This window comes from Notamacropus eugenii, chromosome 2, assembly GCF_028372415.1.
Source record: "Notamacropus eugenii isolate mMacEug1 chromosome 2, mMacEug1.pri_v2, whole genome shotgun sequence".
NCBI classification, from domain to species: domain Eukaryota; kingdom Metazoa; phylum Chordata; class Mammalia; order Diprotodontia; family Macropodidae; genus Notamacropus; species Notamacropus eugenii.
In genome coordinates, this window is record NC_092873.1 from 8,056,026 (window position 1) to 8,075,392 (window position 19,367).

The window sequence follows — 19,367 nt, forward strand, 5'->3', positions numbered from 1 at the left end:
TACAAACTTTGTGTATTCAGCACAAAATAGGTCCTTAGTAATTGTTTTTGAACTGACACAAGTAGAAGATGGCTGAAAAATTTATGACCCTGCAATCAACACAATCCCTTTCCCCTTGGCCAAGGCCTGTCAGTGATTGGCTTTCCTCTATTTTGTTGTGAATGAATGGCATAAGGTTGCAATGGTCTCTTCTTGTATACACGCACGTCCTCGATTTCTGTTTAACAGTTATTATGTTTGGAAATTTTAAACTGTACTTACCTTTGCAATCACTACTGAGCTGTTCAACCAATAACAAAATATTCTTACAGTTTAAGGGAGATAAATCGTCATCCTCTTTATTTGTCTCAGAGGACTAAGTGACGTCCTCCCAATCATTTGCACACCACTTTGTCCTGTAAAATAAGTAACAGTAGGGGAAAATTCAAAAAAAAATCAGAAATCTTTAAAATAATAACGGTGGCTAACATTTCTCTCACACATGAGGGTTTTCACAACACTTTATATACATCATCTTGTGGCATCCTCACAACCATTTTGTGAGACAAACATTACTCAAACTCATTTCACAGATGTTAGGTGGCTTGTCCAGCACCACAGAGTTAGCTAGGATTCCAAGGACGGATTTTAATGTGAGTAGAATATAAGGTAGTTCAAAGTTTACTCTAAATTCTTCATGATTAACCTTTTAACTTTCGATATGCATTACAAATCTAAAATGCAAATAACAATTTATAGAGTTTATGTATTCTCATTTCAGATATTATAACATGACCTTTATACTAGGCTCAAAAAGTGCAAATTAAGGACAATGAAGTATGAAAGGTGATATAAACACCACACTATCCAATATATGTTTAATTTCTGGGTTTTTAAAATTTCTCCTATCTTCATTGAATTTGGCATCCCTTCAGGATATTTTTATGTAGTGTCTCCCCTCCTTTTCCCTGTCTAAATATTAGAGTTATTTACAGTCACTCCTCAAACCCATTTATCTGACTGTGACCCTAAAACTCTACTCAAACTGTTTCCTCCAAGGTTGCCAATGGTATCTTCACTGCTAAATCTGATCACACTTTTTGAAGTCTTTTTCTTTCATCACCTTACCTAGCATCACAGCCTTGGTAATGAGGCTGACACAGGCACTGACTGACCTAACTCAGTGTTTGGGAGGGTCCAAAGAATATTATGGAAGAGAAACTATATTATACTGTTGTATGCCTGTGAAACCTGGACACTATAGCAGGTCCATGGCGGGAAACGGAATCTCTTCCATTTGAATGGTATTAGGAAGATTCTGAAGATTATCTAGAAGGACAAGGTACCAGACTGAGGTCTTTTCTAGATATTGAATGTTCAGGCCTTCAAACTCTCCAACTCTGATGGGCTGGTCACATGGTTTGAATGAAAAACTTACGCTTGCAAAAAAGACTCTTTTTTGAAGGACTCACAAAGGACAAGCATTCACACGGTGGTTAGAAGAAGCAATGCAAGGACACTCTCATGGTCTCTCTTAAGAACTTTGAAATTCATTATGTGACATCGGAGACACTGGCACAGGACTGCTCATCATGGGGTGACCACATCATAAAAGGTGTTTTGCTCTGTGAACAAATCTGAATTGAGATAGCTCAAAGGAAACACAGGATACCCAAATTTGTTCACAACTACTCACAAGGACCATTTCTGCCTAAAGTGAGGTAGACCATTGCTAGTCGGAACTGGTATCATCAGCCACAGTCAGACACACTGAATCTGGACTCAAGCACAATGATGTCATTTTGGTCTGCTTTGAGAACAGAGGACATACATACTGGAAGCATTTTCAGGTTGAGGAAGGATACAGTGGAATTGTTATTGGCAACTGGAAGACGGGTTTAATTTCCAGGAGAGAGGGATAGCTTATGCTACTGGATGTGATCAAAGTTGGTCCCTATATGTACATTCTTGTGGGGATCAATCAAATCCTGGCAATAAGGTGCTGATTGTTTTTGCTGAGAAGTGAATAAAAAAGTCTCTAGGTAACTCAGACCAGATGGAGAAAGGTTCTCGGGTTCAATCTGTATCAGTTTTAGGGAATCTGGGCTAGAGTCTAGACCAATGAATTCAGGGATCCCTGGGATAATTGAACACTTACATATAATCATTGTCATTTCTATTTAATATTGGTCCACTCTTTCCCTTTATGAATAGTTCAGAAAAAAAATGGCTGTTACGTCAAAGTTTGGCAAACTTTGGGATGGATTACATTATCATGCATGTAGTAGTAGGTACTCTGTTACATTAATTGATAGAGTTTTTATTTAGTATGCCTTTAAAAGAAACAAATAAATCAATTTATTGGGAAATGATTATCAGGGAGATGAGCAAAATCCAGGAAAGCTTCCTGGAATTTACACCTGTGAAAGTGTCTGAAGGAAGAGAGAGATTTCAACAGATAGCCCGAATGGATACAGAGCAGGACAAAATACAGAGTAAGTGGTAGAGCAGTTTGGCTGAAAAATGAGAGTGAAGACGAGCAGGATGAATTAAGACTGGTCAGAGTCCTACTGTCAAGGGTCCTAGAAGGCAGCGCTCCTTCATCTCCTGAACATTTGCTGGAAGGTGTGTTTTTCTGCTGGGTATTGGAAATATTTTTTTTGACTTTGTACATTACCCTATGCCCACCACATTTGAATATCCTTAGACTACATATCAAGATAGCAACACGCCAAGAAAAGGAGGCAAAAGGTGCAAAGAAGGGTGAGAGCAAAAAGCATAACCTATTCTTGAATAAATGAATTTCGGGAGGGAAAACATATGTCTGGGTAAAAGTCAGTAATAAGAACTCCCAGTATAGACTGAGGCCTTCATACCCTCCCTCAAACTTTATGAAAGTAAGAGAGTTCTTTGTTTCTTTTTCTTCCTGATTCCAATGAACTCATTTCCTACTATCTATATTTCTGACTTCCTATTGCCTACATTTTTCTTCAGTCACTGTTTGCTGTCAAGAGTCTGAACATTAACAGCCTTTCGAAAGCAGATACATAAGATTGTTTTTTAAAGATGAAGGTTATTACTCATTTTCTTCAGTTTGTGTTTTATCTGATAGACACAGCGAATAAATAACCAGAGGTTTCAGGATCAGGGAATGAGAGAGACCAGGGAGTAAGCATCACAGGCAAAATTTGAATTCAGGTCCTCTGCTTCTACAGCCAAGCCAACGTTTCTCCAATGGACCACACTTCATTCCTGTCTACCTAGTTAACTTTGAAAAAAAATGGTTTACTCATTTCTATTAATGAATATAATGTCTACTCTTGATACCGAGTTCCCAATGGAGTCATGGATTTGTGAATTAAGGATTTGTTAAAAATCATCATCGAAAAGCTCAAGAGCAATCTGATAAGTTCAAGTATTATTTCTCTGCCTCGGCTTACCTGTATAATTTGTTTGACAATAATTGTCTCATTTTTAAATCTTCAAAAGAAAGCTGGGCATATTTCTGTCTCTCTCTCCCTCAGTACCGTCTTGATATGAGTTTGTCATTCTTGAGACTTGGGATTCCAGTTCTCTTATTGGTTGCTCCATTTGGTTCCTTAGATCAGCATTCTTATTTTCTAATTTGTAATTATAAATATTTATAATTTATTTTCTCTTCATTGTTCTAACTTGTCTGTCTCTGCTGAGTCTAAACCAAACGGAAAACAAAGAATGAAATTAATGAGAAACTGCCCAGTTTTATCGTGGAAATTAACAGATGTCTACTTCTTAGCTTTCACTTTAATTTCAGTCAGAGATCCAGAGACCGATTCTGAATTTCTAAAAATAGATTCGAACTTTGAAAGTATTGATCATAAAGTTCATCTGAATTAAATTTTAACTAAAAGCAACAACAGCCCTATTTCTACAGGAAGTTAGTCATTAGTTTGCACTCTGGTACTTACTCTGGTGCTAGTATTAGGATCATTACAAAAAACATGTATAATTCCAAAAGTTGTCTTCAACTCCAGAATCTCCGGGAATGCTTACTTTGGGTGTAGAACCGGGAAAAATATCCTAAAATTTCATTTACATTGAAATATTTTACAATCAGAGTCGTGGTAAATGAAGTTACCTGGAGGAATGTATGGAGTTCCTTTGGTTTTTCATCAGTTTCCAGCCATGCTCGTTCATCAAGATCATGTTTTTATTCTGTGCCATTTAGCTGCATTTTAGCTTAAGAATTTCCAGATGATGTCTAATAGCAACAACTTCTTCTTCCAGGTGTTTGCTGTCTGCTTCCAACTGGTCACATTTCTTCTGCAAGGTTTTCGTGAAAAAAAACCTCTTCTTGAAGATTTTGATTAATTGATGCCAAGTGTTTATAAAATGAAAATGCTGCTTCCAATTGCTGTGTAAGGTATTTAATCTGTATAAAAGAACATTATCAAGTTACACCAATTCAATTTAGGTCTTTCAAACTAAAGACTAATTTTAAACTGATAACATTAAATTATTTTTAATTCAGTTGTAATTAAATGCATCATTCTCTACATATTACAGCTACAAATTGTATTTCCTGAAATGATTATTTAGGTAAAGTGACAAATCAAAAACAAAATTAAGACTGAAATGATAAACCAAGAATTTCTTTGATTAGCTCTGATACACTGTGTAATCCACATTTCATATTTCATCCCATATTTTCTTCTGTGATCTCTAATTTTCTCATGCATCTTTTTTCCAGCTCTTAATACAGTGCGCAGATATCAATAAAATTCATACTCGAAGGAGATCAATAAATTCTTCACTTATGCCAGGCCTAAGGCATCAAGACATCTCAAAAGGAATTTGGAAAGACATGCAATTTCCTTTCTCATTCTAATGAGAACACTGATTCTATGTTCAGAAACTTCACTGAGAAAGCAAATACATTTATAGCCATTTGAAGGCGACATGGTAGGATTTTGGGTTACAGAGCCAGAGAAAACCAGAGAGGTCTTTCTCAAAACTCAGGTGACAGTACCCAGGGACATCACATTGTTTCTCAGAGCGTCTGTTGTGAAATGGCCGTCTTCCTGCTCCCCAAGTGCTGTAAGGGAATAAACCAACACGCTAAACAGGACTCGATCGTTATTCCTTCAGACCCAGGGGTTAGAGGACAGAATGAAATAAGTGATCAATAAAACATATGCTACCACTGCCTTCCAGAGGACCAATCCTCAATAAATGTTAAGAAGTTAATTCTTTATGATAAATATTGATGAGAATTGCAAGACAAGAGATATCATCTACGAACATTAATGAGAGTTAAGATAAAATGTTTCTAAGGAGTCACTTGACATAGAAAAAAAGAGTATTACTATTAGTTAGCATTTAAATAGCACTTTAAGCATTATCAGTGGGATCACATTTGAACACTTGTTTTTCAAAACCTTGCTAGGAATTTCCCCCAACTCCTGCTGGGAGTTGGGGAAATGGCTCAATATTACCAAATACTAGAATCCTTACAAATTAAGAAATAGTTCAAGATGAATTACTCAACTTATTATTCCTCAAGTTCGAGAAAATCTTTGCTTCCCTAAAACAGAAGAGCAATGTATAGGCCATACTGCAATGAAGTCGGTTTCACCCACGTCCTGGTGGAATGATATGAAAATCTTCTAAGTATTCCACTCCTTTCTCCTCTTAAAACAACTCAAGTCCTGTTTTCACTTTTAAATCTTTTAACTCAATTACCTTGTATTATGAAGGTTCTTGATCAGCGGTAATCACCTTGCAATCAAATTTCTTTCGTTGTTGTTTTTTTTTTGGGGGGGGGGTGTTTTTGCCATTTTAAAAGCTCTTAAAGAGCGAGTGCTTTTCAAATTGTTTCTGCTTAGTAGTCATCTTTTGGGGGGGGATATGATTTGGATCTTTAGAAATCCAGAAGACGTTCAGAAGAAGTTCAGAAGTTCTAAGAGATCCTGCAATCAGTGCCCCTAAAAGACTTTCTATCATGTGTTTCTTCAAATAGCTTATCTCCCTCTGGTAGCACTCTGATTGCTGGAAAGTTTTTCTTGAGGTCCAATCTAAATTTGTGTCTTTGCACACTTCCATTGATGAGTAGAACAAGTCTAATATTTCTCTCACCTGAGAAAGCTTTTTAATCCTTGAGAAGTACCATTAACACAATATATTTAAATACATTCTATTTGATATAAGTTCCAAGACGGCAGAAGAGGAAAACCTTCTAGCATATAAATCTAGAAAGAAAGTTAGTAGAGCCCAGAATTTTCAGGGAGATTATCAAGTCCCAAGCTTGTTTACTGAGTTGCTAAGAACAGCAAGAGGAGACTAGGCCTGAAATAGTAATTGTTGTCTTCCTAGCATGGGGAAGATGTAAATCTCAAGGACATTGGTGTCCAATGGCCTGGTGCATATTGTAACTATTTCAAAAGGTATATCAAGGGAAGTCATTTGACACAATTCAATATTCAGAATTACCTGATTTTTTAAAGCATTAATTTCTCTATCCATTTCAGAATGAGTTCACTTCACTCCCACCCTGGTCAACAACATCTCCATTTTCATATTCTTTTAATGCCGTCATGGCTGTTTGTAACGCGTTGAAACATCTGTGACAATGAACAGAATAATTAAGTCAATGTCTTCATAGCTTACATATTATACATTTCAAAAGGGTAATTTTTGAACCACTACCTTAAATTATCCTCAATCATAGAGAAGAAAATAAATATAAAAAAAGTTGTTGTCATTACTCAACACATCTGACAATATTTTGGGAAATAAAACCAGAGAAACAGTAGCCTCACCAATGATTTCATCTCTCTTTCAAAAGATATATATTCGTCATCAGCTCTACATTAATGTCACTTCATTTTAGAACACTGCCCACATGATTTCTCGTTATGCTGTCATATTTGTAGAACGAAGGATGCCTTCCAAATAATATAATACTACAATTAAAGGACAAGGAAATTCATTTTGAATAAAAAAAGTTTTACAGTGCTGTGATGTGTCTTCGTTATTTTAATTGTCGATCCATGTAAATTGGCTGGGCAAGTGTTTAAAGGTCCTAGGCTACAAAACACAAATGATCTCATTTAATGCTATTGGAATACCAAGTTGCATTTAAAATGTTGCTTTAGTGGATGGAATTACAGGTAGTCTCTAACTTGAAAAATCAGATGGATCTCAAACGCTCCTTTGCAAACTGACTTTGTGGAACAGGGGAGGCATTTCTCCCTCCCACTCAGAGGTAGTACTCTTAAAAGCAGTTCAATAAAAGCCCCGCAAAAACTAATTCTATCATAACACTGCTAAATTAAAGTCCTGGAAAATGCAGGACCATTTGGAGATTCTCCTCTCCCACTAATACGGCAACCTCTCTCCTGTGGTAAGAAGATCTGATACCTCAGCGGTGATAACTTCTTGCCACATTCAATTAGAAGTCATCCACTGGAATTCAGTTACAATGCAATTTGAAAGCATTAAATGCTTACCTTTCAAAAGTGTGACAGAATACAGAATTTAGACAGACTATGGTCGATGCTCTCATCCAAGTGGGATATGAAATAAATGTGCAGATAATGACAATATACAACCACGTGTAAGAGCTTTAGGGGAGTGTAATCGAAATTTCAATGTCAACTCTGATGGGGAAGGTCATTCATTACCAAAAACAGAGATCAGAGTAGGCCTCAGTGAGGAACTGCATTTGGGTGAGGATGAGTGTAGATACCATGAGTAAATATCACAGGCACAGGACAGATTTGGGAAAGCCCAAGGCATGTTTTGAAGCACAGAGAATAGTCCAGTTGAACAGGAGTGTAAAGTATAGAAGACAGAATAATATAATTGAAGAGAGAAAAGGCACGCTGCTGGCACATCGTGAAGAGCCTTATATCCCAGGTCAAGAAATGCTGTGGGGTCTAGCTCAAAAGTCATATACTTAACTTAGTTTGGCTGATCCCACAAAATTAGAAGATGCCTTTTACTCCTTCAGTCTCTGACTGCATTTCATTTCGACCATTCTAAAGCACTTAATACATTCTCATTTGCACAGCTTATTTGGGTCCCTACATTACCTCTTTGAATAGCCTACAATCACTCACTGTCAAAGCAGGGACTGCACATTAGTAATGGACCCCTGTCACTCAAGGACCAGCACAGTATTTTATATAGAATGGATGTCTGATAATACTTTTTGACTGAATGACAATTGAACAAATTAGATAAATAATGAAGGAAATAAATTAGGACGGAAAACATAGAAATTTACCTTAGAGAAGCATTTGTGTCCAGAAATAGTATACAGAACAAGCGACTGTCAAATGCTGTATAGTATCATTCCACCAAACATACTTTAAGGTACAGGTGCTATGCAGCATTTTACTATAGCTTCAGAGATGCAGGACACAAGGTATATTTGTCAGCGGTAGGTTAGTGAAGAAAATGAAAATAAAAAAAAAAACCCCTTTGTTCACTTAGAATCATCCATGGTGGAATTCTTTAAGTGTTAATATACAAAATGAATTTGTACTCAGTATTTAACAAAAGAGTGAAATCCTTGCTTACTTAATGTTTCCTTTGAAAGGCCTGCCAAAAGGGGTCTTACCGATTTAAATCTTCCTCTAATTCATCATTTCTCTTCATTTGTAGTTCTAGAGAATCTTCCAGACATTGCTTCCACTCATTGAGTCTCGTGAATTTTTCCCTTTCAATACGAAGCTTTAAAAAAATTTTACAATGAAAAATATCACAATTGAACTGGCATTTCTGAAAGGGATTCTCTTCATTAACTCTAGCTCCAACTGTAAATATCAATTTAAGCATAGATTGTTAAACCAAAACAAATATGGAAAGATTTGAAAATGATTGATCTTCCTTGACATGACATACCTTTCCTGTGATTTCACTACAAACTATTTCTTTTCTTTTGAAATTTAAATCAATGAAAGTTCTGATTTGATTCAATATAGGTATTACTTTTACTGACAATATTCATAAATTTAGAAATGATTGAAATGAATAGGAATGAATAGAAAGTGGGCCAAGTTTCCCAACACACCACACCTTGGAGGAACATTGGCCTTTCCTATTTCTCTAGAGCCCATGATAATTATCCGTTCAGCTCCACTTCCCCTTTGCGTTGGCACACCTGACCCATGTTCCACACATTCCTATGTTGAAATGACAATGTATGTCTTTGTAAGTAAGGGTGTAAAACAGTTCTGCTAATCTCTTTGTACTGAAATAAGAGAGATGCAACGTGAGTAAATTGACGTTTTCTTTTTCTCCTTGAGTGGTTATCTGTTGTTCCAGATTATGAGCCAGGTGCTCTTTACTCTCTTGCAAAGAAAGACAGAAGCCTGCTCATTATGGTGAATACTGCATGATTGTATTGTAGACTCACTCCTATTTCTCCTCTTTGCTTCCACATTTCTCCAATGAATTTTTACCACAGCTGCAATTTCTTCACTTCCTATTTCCATTTCATTCATCTATTTATCTGTAACTCTTCCCTTATTTATTTTCTATTTATCTGTGACTTAATTGGTATAGGAAATGCCCAGTCATAACGTTTATAACGTATCAGTACAAATAGGTCCTGCCCTCAACGGACGTCTCAGAATCTGCAACTCTCAGAGTTTTACTGAATAACTTAGGGCACCAAAATTATGCAAAACTGGCCCAGGATCATGAAGCCATTTGTGTCAACATTGGGATTTCAACCTATGCTTACGTCTGAGGCAAGATCTCTATTCCTAAAACATAGTGCCTTTCTTCATTGCCATAAAATCAGTTATTCCCTCCTTACTAGTCTACTACAACTTCATTCTCAAGAGGTAGAAGTCATACTGGTATCCAAAAACTTTTCTTCTTAGTCTCTGACTTCACTGAAACATAGATCCTCTTTCTCTTCTGTGATTGGTAATTTCTTTTTCCTATAAATTATCCTTTCACCCTGTTTCTCTTTCCTCTTCTATCTCATGGAGACCCCTTTGGTCCTGGATCATGACTTCAAGCCGAGGATCAAAGAGTGAGGGAGGTGAGCATTTAATCCCACCTTCTCATTTTACAAAGGAGGAAGCAATCACACTGGTGTTAAATCAGTTGCATACAGTTTAATTAAAAACAAAAGGGCTACAGAGTCTTTCTGTTCTAATTTTGCCCGCACACCAATCTTTCCTACAAAATGCTAAGCCAAGTACTATCAAACATCGTTGAGATCATGTTACTGCCATGTACAGGAACTTCTATGGGCTATCAGATTGAGGCTTAAATTCTCCGTCTTCTTTTCTCTTATATCTCACTTCATCACATTTTTCCAACTTTTAATTCTAATTGCTTTACGGCTCCCCTCCTCACACTCCTATGCTTTTCGTATTTTCCTATCGCTCCCTATCCTACTAATCCATCACTTTCTTAGCCTATTGGACTCCATTGCTCTCCTGTACTGCTTATCCCTTCCCAAATCTCGAAGGCAACTCAAAGTTCTCACTTTTCTTCAATGCTTTCCTTACTATTTTGCTTCAATGAACCTTGCCTTCACTACATTCTTTGAGATTTTTGTCTGCAGCATTGAGTGAGTATGCTATTCGGGTTAATGCCTACATTGAGAATCACCTCTCATTTTAGTTCTTTATTATTTCAGTGTCTACTGGTGATATATTGTATAGGGACCTAGCAGGAATTCACTAAATATTTTCAGGATAATCAACTGCACTATACTCATTTAGAACTATAAGCAGAGCAAAAATGGACAAGTCATGAGTTAGTACAGATTTTTTTATAAATGAAGAATCCAAGGTTTGAGAGAGAAAAACATTCATAAAAACAAGTTGTATGCCAAGAGGCTGAGCCAGGACGCAAAATTTTGAAAGTTCACCCTCCTATATATGCTATCAATAATTAATATACATATGTGCAGATGATAGATGTGTGTACGCATATATAAAATTCAGATATTCGGCAATTTTTCTTCCACTAGAGTTGCTACCTCAGCAAATTTGCTCTGGGAACTTCTTGTACTGAGAACAGGACTGGATAATACCATCTGCTCTAACCTCCACCTATAGTGATCTCTCCTTTTCATAAATGCTTACATGTTTACCATGCACTTAGTAGTTGTTTATATGCTACATTGTATTAAACATGAAATTCCTCTATTTGGCATTGGAATGCTAGAGAGACTGAAAATTCTTCAAGGAGAGAGTGCATGTCTTACACATAGCTTTTGCTACCTGCTCAGAACCTCTCATAGTGGAATTCACATATGGATTTTCACTAGTTGATGAGGTAAATTTTGAACAAGGAAGAAATTGTAATTTGACTAATTTTTACAGAGCGAAAACTTGGATGATCTGGGAAATTAGATTAGAAATGGGTGCTAGTTTGCACTGAATACCAATTACATGAGGTAATTCGTACTGACAAAGAGGGACTCTGACTTTTTTCTTCCTTACTTTACCTTCAAGGTCTCAGTCCACACCTAGTTTCTGGACTGCAGCCTGAAACTAAAAGGTTTGGAAGGGTAATATTTCAATCGATGTGTTCCACAAACAATGTGAGCGAAATGAAGACAATGAGGGATAGGGGAGTTAATTGGGAAAAAAAAAGTTGTTTCACTCTCGTACTGCGTTCTGAAACCTAGAAAAATGTCTCAAGGGTCAAATGCCAGAGTAAAGAAGTTTTTCTAAGAATGAGATTGGACCTTGTAATAATGTCATAGCTAAGGGAAGTATACGGAAATTAACGAGTTCAAAATAAGGCTTTTGAAAAATTAGGAGGTAGATATGAAAATTGGGGAGGCAGTGGTTATTTGTATGAAAATGACAATGGTCTTTTGTTTTCAGTGTAGAGAAACTAGCATTTAGTCAGTGTCTAACGTGTGCAAGGAACAAAGGCCATAAAGTTGAGTGATTTGCAATTATCATCTCATTTGATTCTCACAACAACCCTGGGAGGTAGGTGCTATTATCAACCCCATTTCATGTTTGAGAATACTGAAAAGATTAAGTGACTTGCCTAAGATCACACCAAGAGCATCTGAGGCTATATCTGTAATCAGATCTTTCTCAGCCCAGGCTCAAGATTTTATCCATAATTGCTGCCAATCCCCTTCAAGTTGAGAAACATCTCATCATACAAAATTCTCTTTTTGATCACTTTGGCTTAGATTTCCCTTGCTTTACCACTTATGATGGGTACTAATTTGAAAATATGTTTGAGGAATGTCAGAAATATCCACTTCTATACTTTTTGGCAGGCATAATGATGAATAGCACACACAACTAGATATAAATATGGGAAAGCAAATGAAAAAGGAGAAAGACACTTGACCTAATAATGGAAACCCGTTAGGGGAATTTGATTGTGTTGGTATTCTATGCGTAACCTCCCCTTCATTTTAATAATTTCTAATAATAATAACAACAATATTTTTTTTTTACTGAATTTATATGTGGCCATTGGAGGCTCTGGGAAACCGAAAATATATAAAAAACCAGAATAGACAAACTCAAGGTGCTTTCGTACAAATATCACCTTGAGCCAATTTTCATTTTAACTCCATTTTCAACCTAGGCAAAGCCAAGAAATGAATATAGAGTTTTGTCCTTCTTGTTTTTCCACTAGTAATACTACTATTATTACCAGTACCACTACTACTTCTACTAGAAGTACTACTACCAAATCTATTACAACTACTACTACTACTTTTGCTACTACAATAATAACAATTACTCTACTGCCAACATCCTGGGAGAAGGAATTTCTATGGAAAATAAGGAAGCATGAATACTCCCTGTCCTCAAGGAACTCCATTATAATTGGGTAAAAAACAATGAGATAAAGCAATTGATAGTTTGATAAGAAATGCGATCACCATAGGACAATCTATCTGTAATTAAATACCAGATTTTGTGGTATCAGATGAAAAGTGGATTTGAGGAGATTCAGGAATCAACAGGGGTGAAAAGCCCAAAAAGCATTATGAGAAAAGAATCATACTTTTGTAATTCAAAAACATCTTGAATGTGAAGAGTAGAAAGGTTTTGAATAGGTAGCACAGATGAGGAAGTGTAACTAAACAAGAAGAGTAACTAAACAAGATGGAGGTATGGAGGTGGAAATCCACAGGGTGAGATCAGATTGATTAAGTTAGGGAATATTAATGAAAGCATCCATCTAATTACTTCAACTCCAATTTATCCTTTCCATGTACAATTTCTATATGTACAAAATGTGAAGAAATAACATTTTCTTGTTATTCAAGGAGGAGTTTGAACAGAAAGAAACAAAGAATTTGTACTTGACAGTGCTGTTTGGGGGATTAAATGAGAAAATGAAGGTCAAGGTGTTTCTAAAAATCAAGTATGATAGGAATGATTGAGCTATTATTGGTCCTGGGACAAACACCTCACTCTTTGCATAAGGACAGATAAACCAAATGGTCAACCACAGAAAGAGTGAATATAAGTATTAAAATTTACGTGTACAGATTGTGGAAGTTGGAGGAGTAATTCTAAGTCAACGGAAATTACAGACACAGTGTTCAGAAAATTGACAAAACTGGTAAAATGAGAAAGCAGCAATTCCCCAAACCACTTGGTAGTAGCTAAGAAAGAGAAGGGTAGAGAAGTGGAATGGGCTAGGTACTCAAGAGATAGCAGGCAATGAATATAGCAGTCTCTGGGTTGATAAACTCAAGGACCCCTACCTTCTGGGATAAGAACTCACTGTTTGAGAAAATTGCGGGGAAAACTGGATAACAATGTGGTGGAAACTAAGCATAGACCAATTCATGACACCATGCACAAGAATGAATGGGTACATGATCTAGGGATAAAGATTGATATCATGGACAAAGTGAAGGAGGAAGGAATAGTGTATTTATCAGATTTATGGAGAAGGGAAGAGTTTTTGACTAAAGGAAAGACAGTAAGCATTATGAAGGGAAAGGTGAATAATTGTGATTGCACTAAACTGAAAAGTTTTTGCACAACTAGACCCAATGCAATCAAGATTCAGAGGGATGTAGTACATTGGGAAAGAATTTTGACAGTTAATGTTGGGGACAAAGGCCTCATTTCTAGAGTATATAGAGAACTGAGTCAAATGTACCAGAATACAAGTCATTCCCCAATTAATAAATGGTAAAAGGATATGAACAAACAATTTTCAGAGGAAGAAATTAAAGATACCTATAATCATAGAAGAAATGCTCTCAACCACTTTTGATTAGAGATGCAAATCAAAACAACTCTGAGGTACCACAACACACCTATTAGATTGGCAAACATGACAGAACAGGAAAATAATAAATGTTGGCGAGGATGTGGGAGAGTTGGAACACTAATTCATTGTTTGTGGAGCTGTGAGTTCATCCACCCATTCTGGACAGCGCTTTGGAACTGTGCCGAAAGGGCTACAAAAATGTGCATACCCCTTCACCCAGCAATATACAGCAATATGACTGTATCCCCAAGAGATAATAAAAATGAGAAAGGACCCCACATGTACAAAAATATTTACAGCATCACTCTTTGTAGTGGCCAAAAACTGGAAATCAAGGGGATGCCCATCAATTGAGGAATGGCTGAAGACATTATGGTATCTGAATGTAATGGAATACTATTGCGCTATAAGAAATGATGAGCAAGATGACTTCAGAGAAGCCTGAAAATATTTACATGGTTTGATGCTGAGCAAGAGGAGCAGCACCAGGAGAACTTTGTGCACAGCAACCACCAAAGTGTGCAAGAGCTTTTTCTGGTAGACTTCGATATTCATAGAAAAAAAAAAAATTCCCAATGATGCCCTAAGGCAAAATGCTTTCCACATGCAGGGAAAGAACTATGGAATTCAATCGCAGAATTTAACAGATCATTTCTGTGTGTGTGTGAGTGTGTGTGTGTGTGTGTGTTATATTTTGGTTTGTTATATGATTTCTCCCATCTATTTTAGTTCCTCTACACAGCATGACTATAGTGAAAATGTACTCAGTAGGAATGTATATGTAGATTCTATATAGAATTGTATGGCTCTTGGGGAGGGAAAAAAATCTAAGTTTTGTCGTAGTGATTGGAGAATATTAAAACTAAATATATTGCTTAAAAATGTGAAATGTCACACTGAATATACTTTCCACTCATTTGTTTCCAGAACAAATTACTGATCTTTTTGCATACGTACTTGACTTTTGGTTTCATCTACTTCCTTCTGTAGTTTGTCCTTATCTTCATAATCAATTTCCTTAAATGATGTGACTTGTTGTGAAACTCCTGTCAGGGACTGATAATTGCAGGAAACAGGTGGCTCTCGCTGAAGATTTCTTACTCTAGCCTGATAGAAATATGTCCAAATTACAAATATTACAGATTTCATAAAGCAACATTAGCTCGTATAAAATAAATATAATTTTAAAATTCAAATCAAAAGTCTGTATAATTTTGCATACAACTTAATTTCTTCAGTATGTTCATAATTATCAAAGATTGAAAGACAGAAATCTCTTAGGGATTAAGGAAACAACCTCATTTTGCAGGTGAGAAAAACTAAACTCCAAAGAGGTTAAATGAGTAACCAAGGTCCTAAAGGTAGACGTTTAGAAAGAAAAAGATTGAAACTTGGCTCCTGAGACAGCAAAGTTGTTTAGATTATACCACTCAACTTCCATTTAGCATGGAGCAAATGAGATCTTTCTACTCCCTCAGAATACTCCTCAGAAATCAGTACAGTCAGCCTGCTTTCCCCATTACGTCTTAATTGACAAGAATGAGACCACCTCCAAAGCTATCTAGGCACTAAAACATTTTACGTGAAATTCCCACGCAAAGTAAAGGAAAGAGGAGGGAAGAACGTACACTTTCTTATGCTTGGTAGAAAATGTAAAGGTTTCCCATTCCATTTTTCGGAAAAGTTGACTACCTTATTTCTGTGTGCCAGTCCGTAGAAGAAAGACATCTACAAGAAAAGGTTTTGCTTTCTTTCCTCTCATGGTTTACGCTGGAGAATGAACATAGGCACTGATATGCTTGTCAGGCTTGGTAAAAGCACTTAACATGCCCAAAGTCAAAATGTCAACAACAAATATGGGAGCTAGGTATTATTCACATCTTCAATAGTCTTGCTAAGCCTTCAAGGAAGTTGCTTTCTCTGTTCAGATAAGAGTTACACTCCTGGTTTCAGTCAATGGAGAAGAAACAGGAAACTATGGAAAATATGCTAGTTCTACACGCTATGTGTACATAGCATGTTAGAAGTACAGAGTTTTGGACATACAGACGTATTCATCCGTTCACATATATGTATATGTAGATATCCACACAGAAAAACATAACTGTATGTGTATAGAATGATATACTGCAACAATTCTTCTCCTCTTTCACTACAGAGCAAGGGGAATTATTACATAAATTATGAAAACCAAATGAAGCCAAAAATCAAAAGAAGCCAAATGTTTTTTTCTAATTAGACAAGATGAAGTACTTTGTAAAAGTCAATTTTAGTAGAGTCACGCCAAATTTTTTGAAGAAAACATAAGGCTAAGAAAAGACAATGTAAAGTTCAGAAAGTAAAATTGGCTCAATTCACTGAATTTCTACAAGTAAACTGTACTCTATTATGGAATGACTAGATAAAATTTTAAATTTTTTAGATGAAATCATTACCCAGGACAATACGTGGTAGAATCGACCCTCACTGCATATATGAAAAATCACAGATAATGTGATCTGCTATTAGACTGTATAAATTATTCATATTAAGGAACTAAAAGGAGTGATTCCAGAACCGGCAACTTTGGAAACTGAGCAAGACTTGTTAGTCCAACCACAAAAAAAAAAATAAAAAAAGAGATGAAAAAATAGTGGAGTACAATTAAAAAATAAGATTAGTAACTGAAAAATTAACGCTTAATGAAGAATCATAATGTTTCTGAATAGAAGCACTGTCCTAAATTTCAAAGAAAAGTAGTGGCTCGACTACGGAATTTCACTACAAATAGAATCCAATCGTTAATGTTTCAAAAATTAGTTCAAAAGTGTCTAAATTGAAACTAGTTAGACAGATGAGTATGTTTAAATTTTAATGAAACTCGTAAAGGGCATATTGCACAGTTATCTCAAAAGAGATTTTATACTTCAACTGTAATATTGTTCCTAGCATTATGTTGGAAGACTTTTCTTAAATTGCAGCATTTGAAAAAATTTGTGATATTTCAGTATTCAAATGGAATAATAGAAAAATTAATGAAATAAAAATTTATCTTTATTTGGATACTAGAGATTTCCTATACAAATATTTATTAAGCCAAATGTCATGGACTGCATGATTTCTTGAAGCAAAATGTGTCGTTACCTAAAAGAAGAATTTGTAAATTATTTTTATACTTTTAGCTTTTATATTATTATTTTTATGTTTAAAATTGCTTTCGATTGTTTGCTTTATTACTTATATTGTATTACAGTACATGTTATTTTCATTTTTATATTCATTTGATCTTAAAAATTATTATATTACTTGTTCTACTTATCATATCATGGATTCTCACTCTCAATTCTTATATATCAGAATTTGTACAATGAAAGATAATAGCATCACCAGCCTGTCGAATATTCAAATTCCTAAGATATCTTGATAAAAATTAAATTGAATTTCATTTCAAAACGACTAAAACTTATCCAAGCAAAATACTTCAAAAGCGAACCCTCTTGCGGCCTTCTCATTTTCATATTTCCACGTTTGCTCTCTGAAGTGGTTCCATTCACACATTAACTAATACTTTATTGCTCTCTTCTACTATAAGAGCTTGTTTATCAATATCAGCATAAACTTTATTGAAGAGATCAATAAATTGCACCTGGGCATCACTCATTTGCTTTTCTTGAATTATGATTTTCTTCTGTGTGTCTTCAAGCTCTTGCTGCAGCACCATATTTTCACTCTGGATTTTGCCTAATCTTTCTTGGAGAGATTCATTTTCCAAACTATATCTCTTGACTTTTTCCTTTAACACTTGATTTGGTTCTTCAAGTTCCTCTGCCTTCTGTTCAGCATGCTTCAGTTCTCTCTGTGTGTTTTCTAAAATGTATGTCTTCTCTCTGAGGGATTCATGGACATGGTCTAGCTCATTTTCTAAACTCTTGGCTCTACTTGCAGTCTTAGAGAGTTTTTCAGAAAGGACACCGTTATCCTCTCTTAGACTACACAAGTCATGGTTTAGTTTGTCCTTTAAATGAAGCCACTCATCTCTTTTACCCTCAAAGGAATCCTCAAGGGCTAATTTTGATAACTCATATTTGCCAACGATTTTAATCAACCTGGACGGGTATGATGCCCCATCGTCCTCTAGTTTCTCAATGTTTTGTTCTGCATTCTGCAGTTTAGAGTTCAGCATGGCATTCTGAGCTTTCAGAACGATTATTCGTCGACGGCACTGAAATCCGATTTTTCTTAACGCTTCTTTATTTAATTGTAATTTCTGTTGAAGCTCTTCAATCTTTTCTTTCAACGCTTCAGTTTCTTCTGTGTGGTGCTTTCTGGTGCGCTTATCCTTACTTTTTACTGTGTGTAATTCCATTTGGTGCATGGCAACTTCATACTGTATGATTTCCTTTTTTTTCTGCAGGTATTTTTCCTTTTCGTTCCTAAGAGGAACCTAAAGATAAGAAAAAGAAAAAAATGTTATTCAAAATAAAATTATAAATTCTGATATTTCCATAAAAATTCAAAATAAACGCCAAAGGTCCAAGAAGCATAGTGTCTTCAGAGGAAAAGTTAACTGAGGGAGTTTCACCTATTTCCCATTCTGTTAATTTGCGCAAAGAACAGGACTTAAAACTGCATCATAAATCGAAGATTTGGAACGCGTTTTTGGACCGACAAAGCTGTCTTTCTTTCAGTATATTTGATTTCCTTTTCTCCATACATTTTATCTCACACTGCTGATTCTATTTCAGACATTTCAAGGTCTCTGGAAAGTACTTTCAATACATGATCTCACCTACAATTTGCACAACCTTTATGAGGGAAATACTTATATTTATTTATATTGCTAAGTGTGGAAAAGAAGTGCAGTTCACGAATTTGAAACTATAGATTATTAGAGCAAAAGGGGACACTACTGATGAGTTAGTACATCATTTTATAATTCAAGAACCAGAAGCCTAACGACAGAAAACCATTTGCTGAAAGTCGTGTGGATGGCAATGGACTGAAGCAGAACACAAAATCTTGGAAAAGTCCCCCTTAGATTGACAGTTTTACCAGATTTCAGACATATAATTATATGAACACACACATGTGTGTGTAATTCCATATGTGTACATGTATAATTTTGTGTGTACATATACACATCCACACAGGAACAGATATATCAATATAAATAAATATATAAA

At 35.7% G+C, this 19,367-nt stretch overlaps 1 protein-coding gene across 1 annotated transcript; it reads right to left on the reverse strand.

The window, feature by feature from the left end:
* Positions 1-8,577: 8,577 nt before the first annotated feature.
* On the reverse strand, positions 8,578-19,050 carry LOC140522465 (ankyrin repeat domain-containing protein 26-like). The gene is made up of 3 exons (XM_072637900.1): positions 17,831-19,050; positions 15,163-15,312; positions 8,578-8,694 (listed from the first exon to the last, which is right to left on the reverse strand). The coding sequence occupies exons 1-3, from the start codon at positions 18,557-18,559 to the stop codon at positions 8,578-8,580; spliced, it is 996 nt and encodes a 331-aa protein (XP_072494001.1). The 5' UTR covers positions 18,560-19,050.
* Positions 19,051-19,367: the final 317 nt, after the last annotated feature.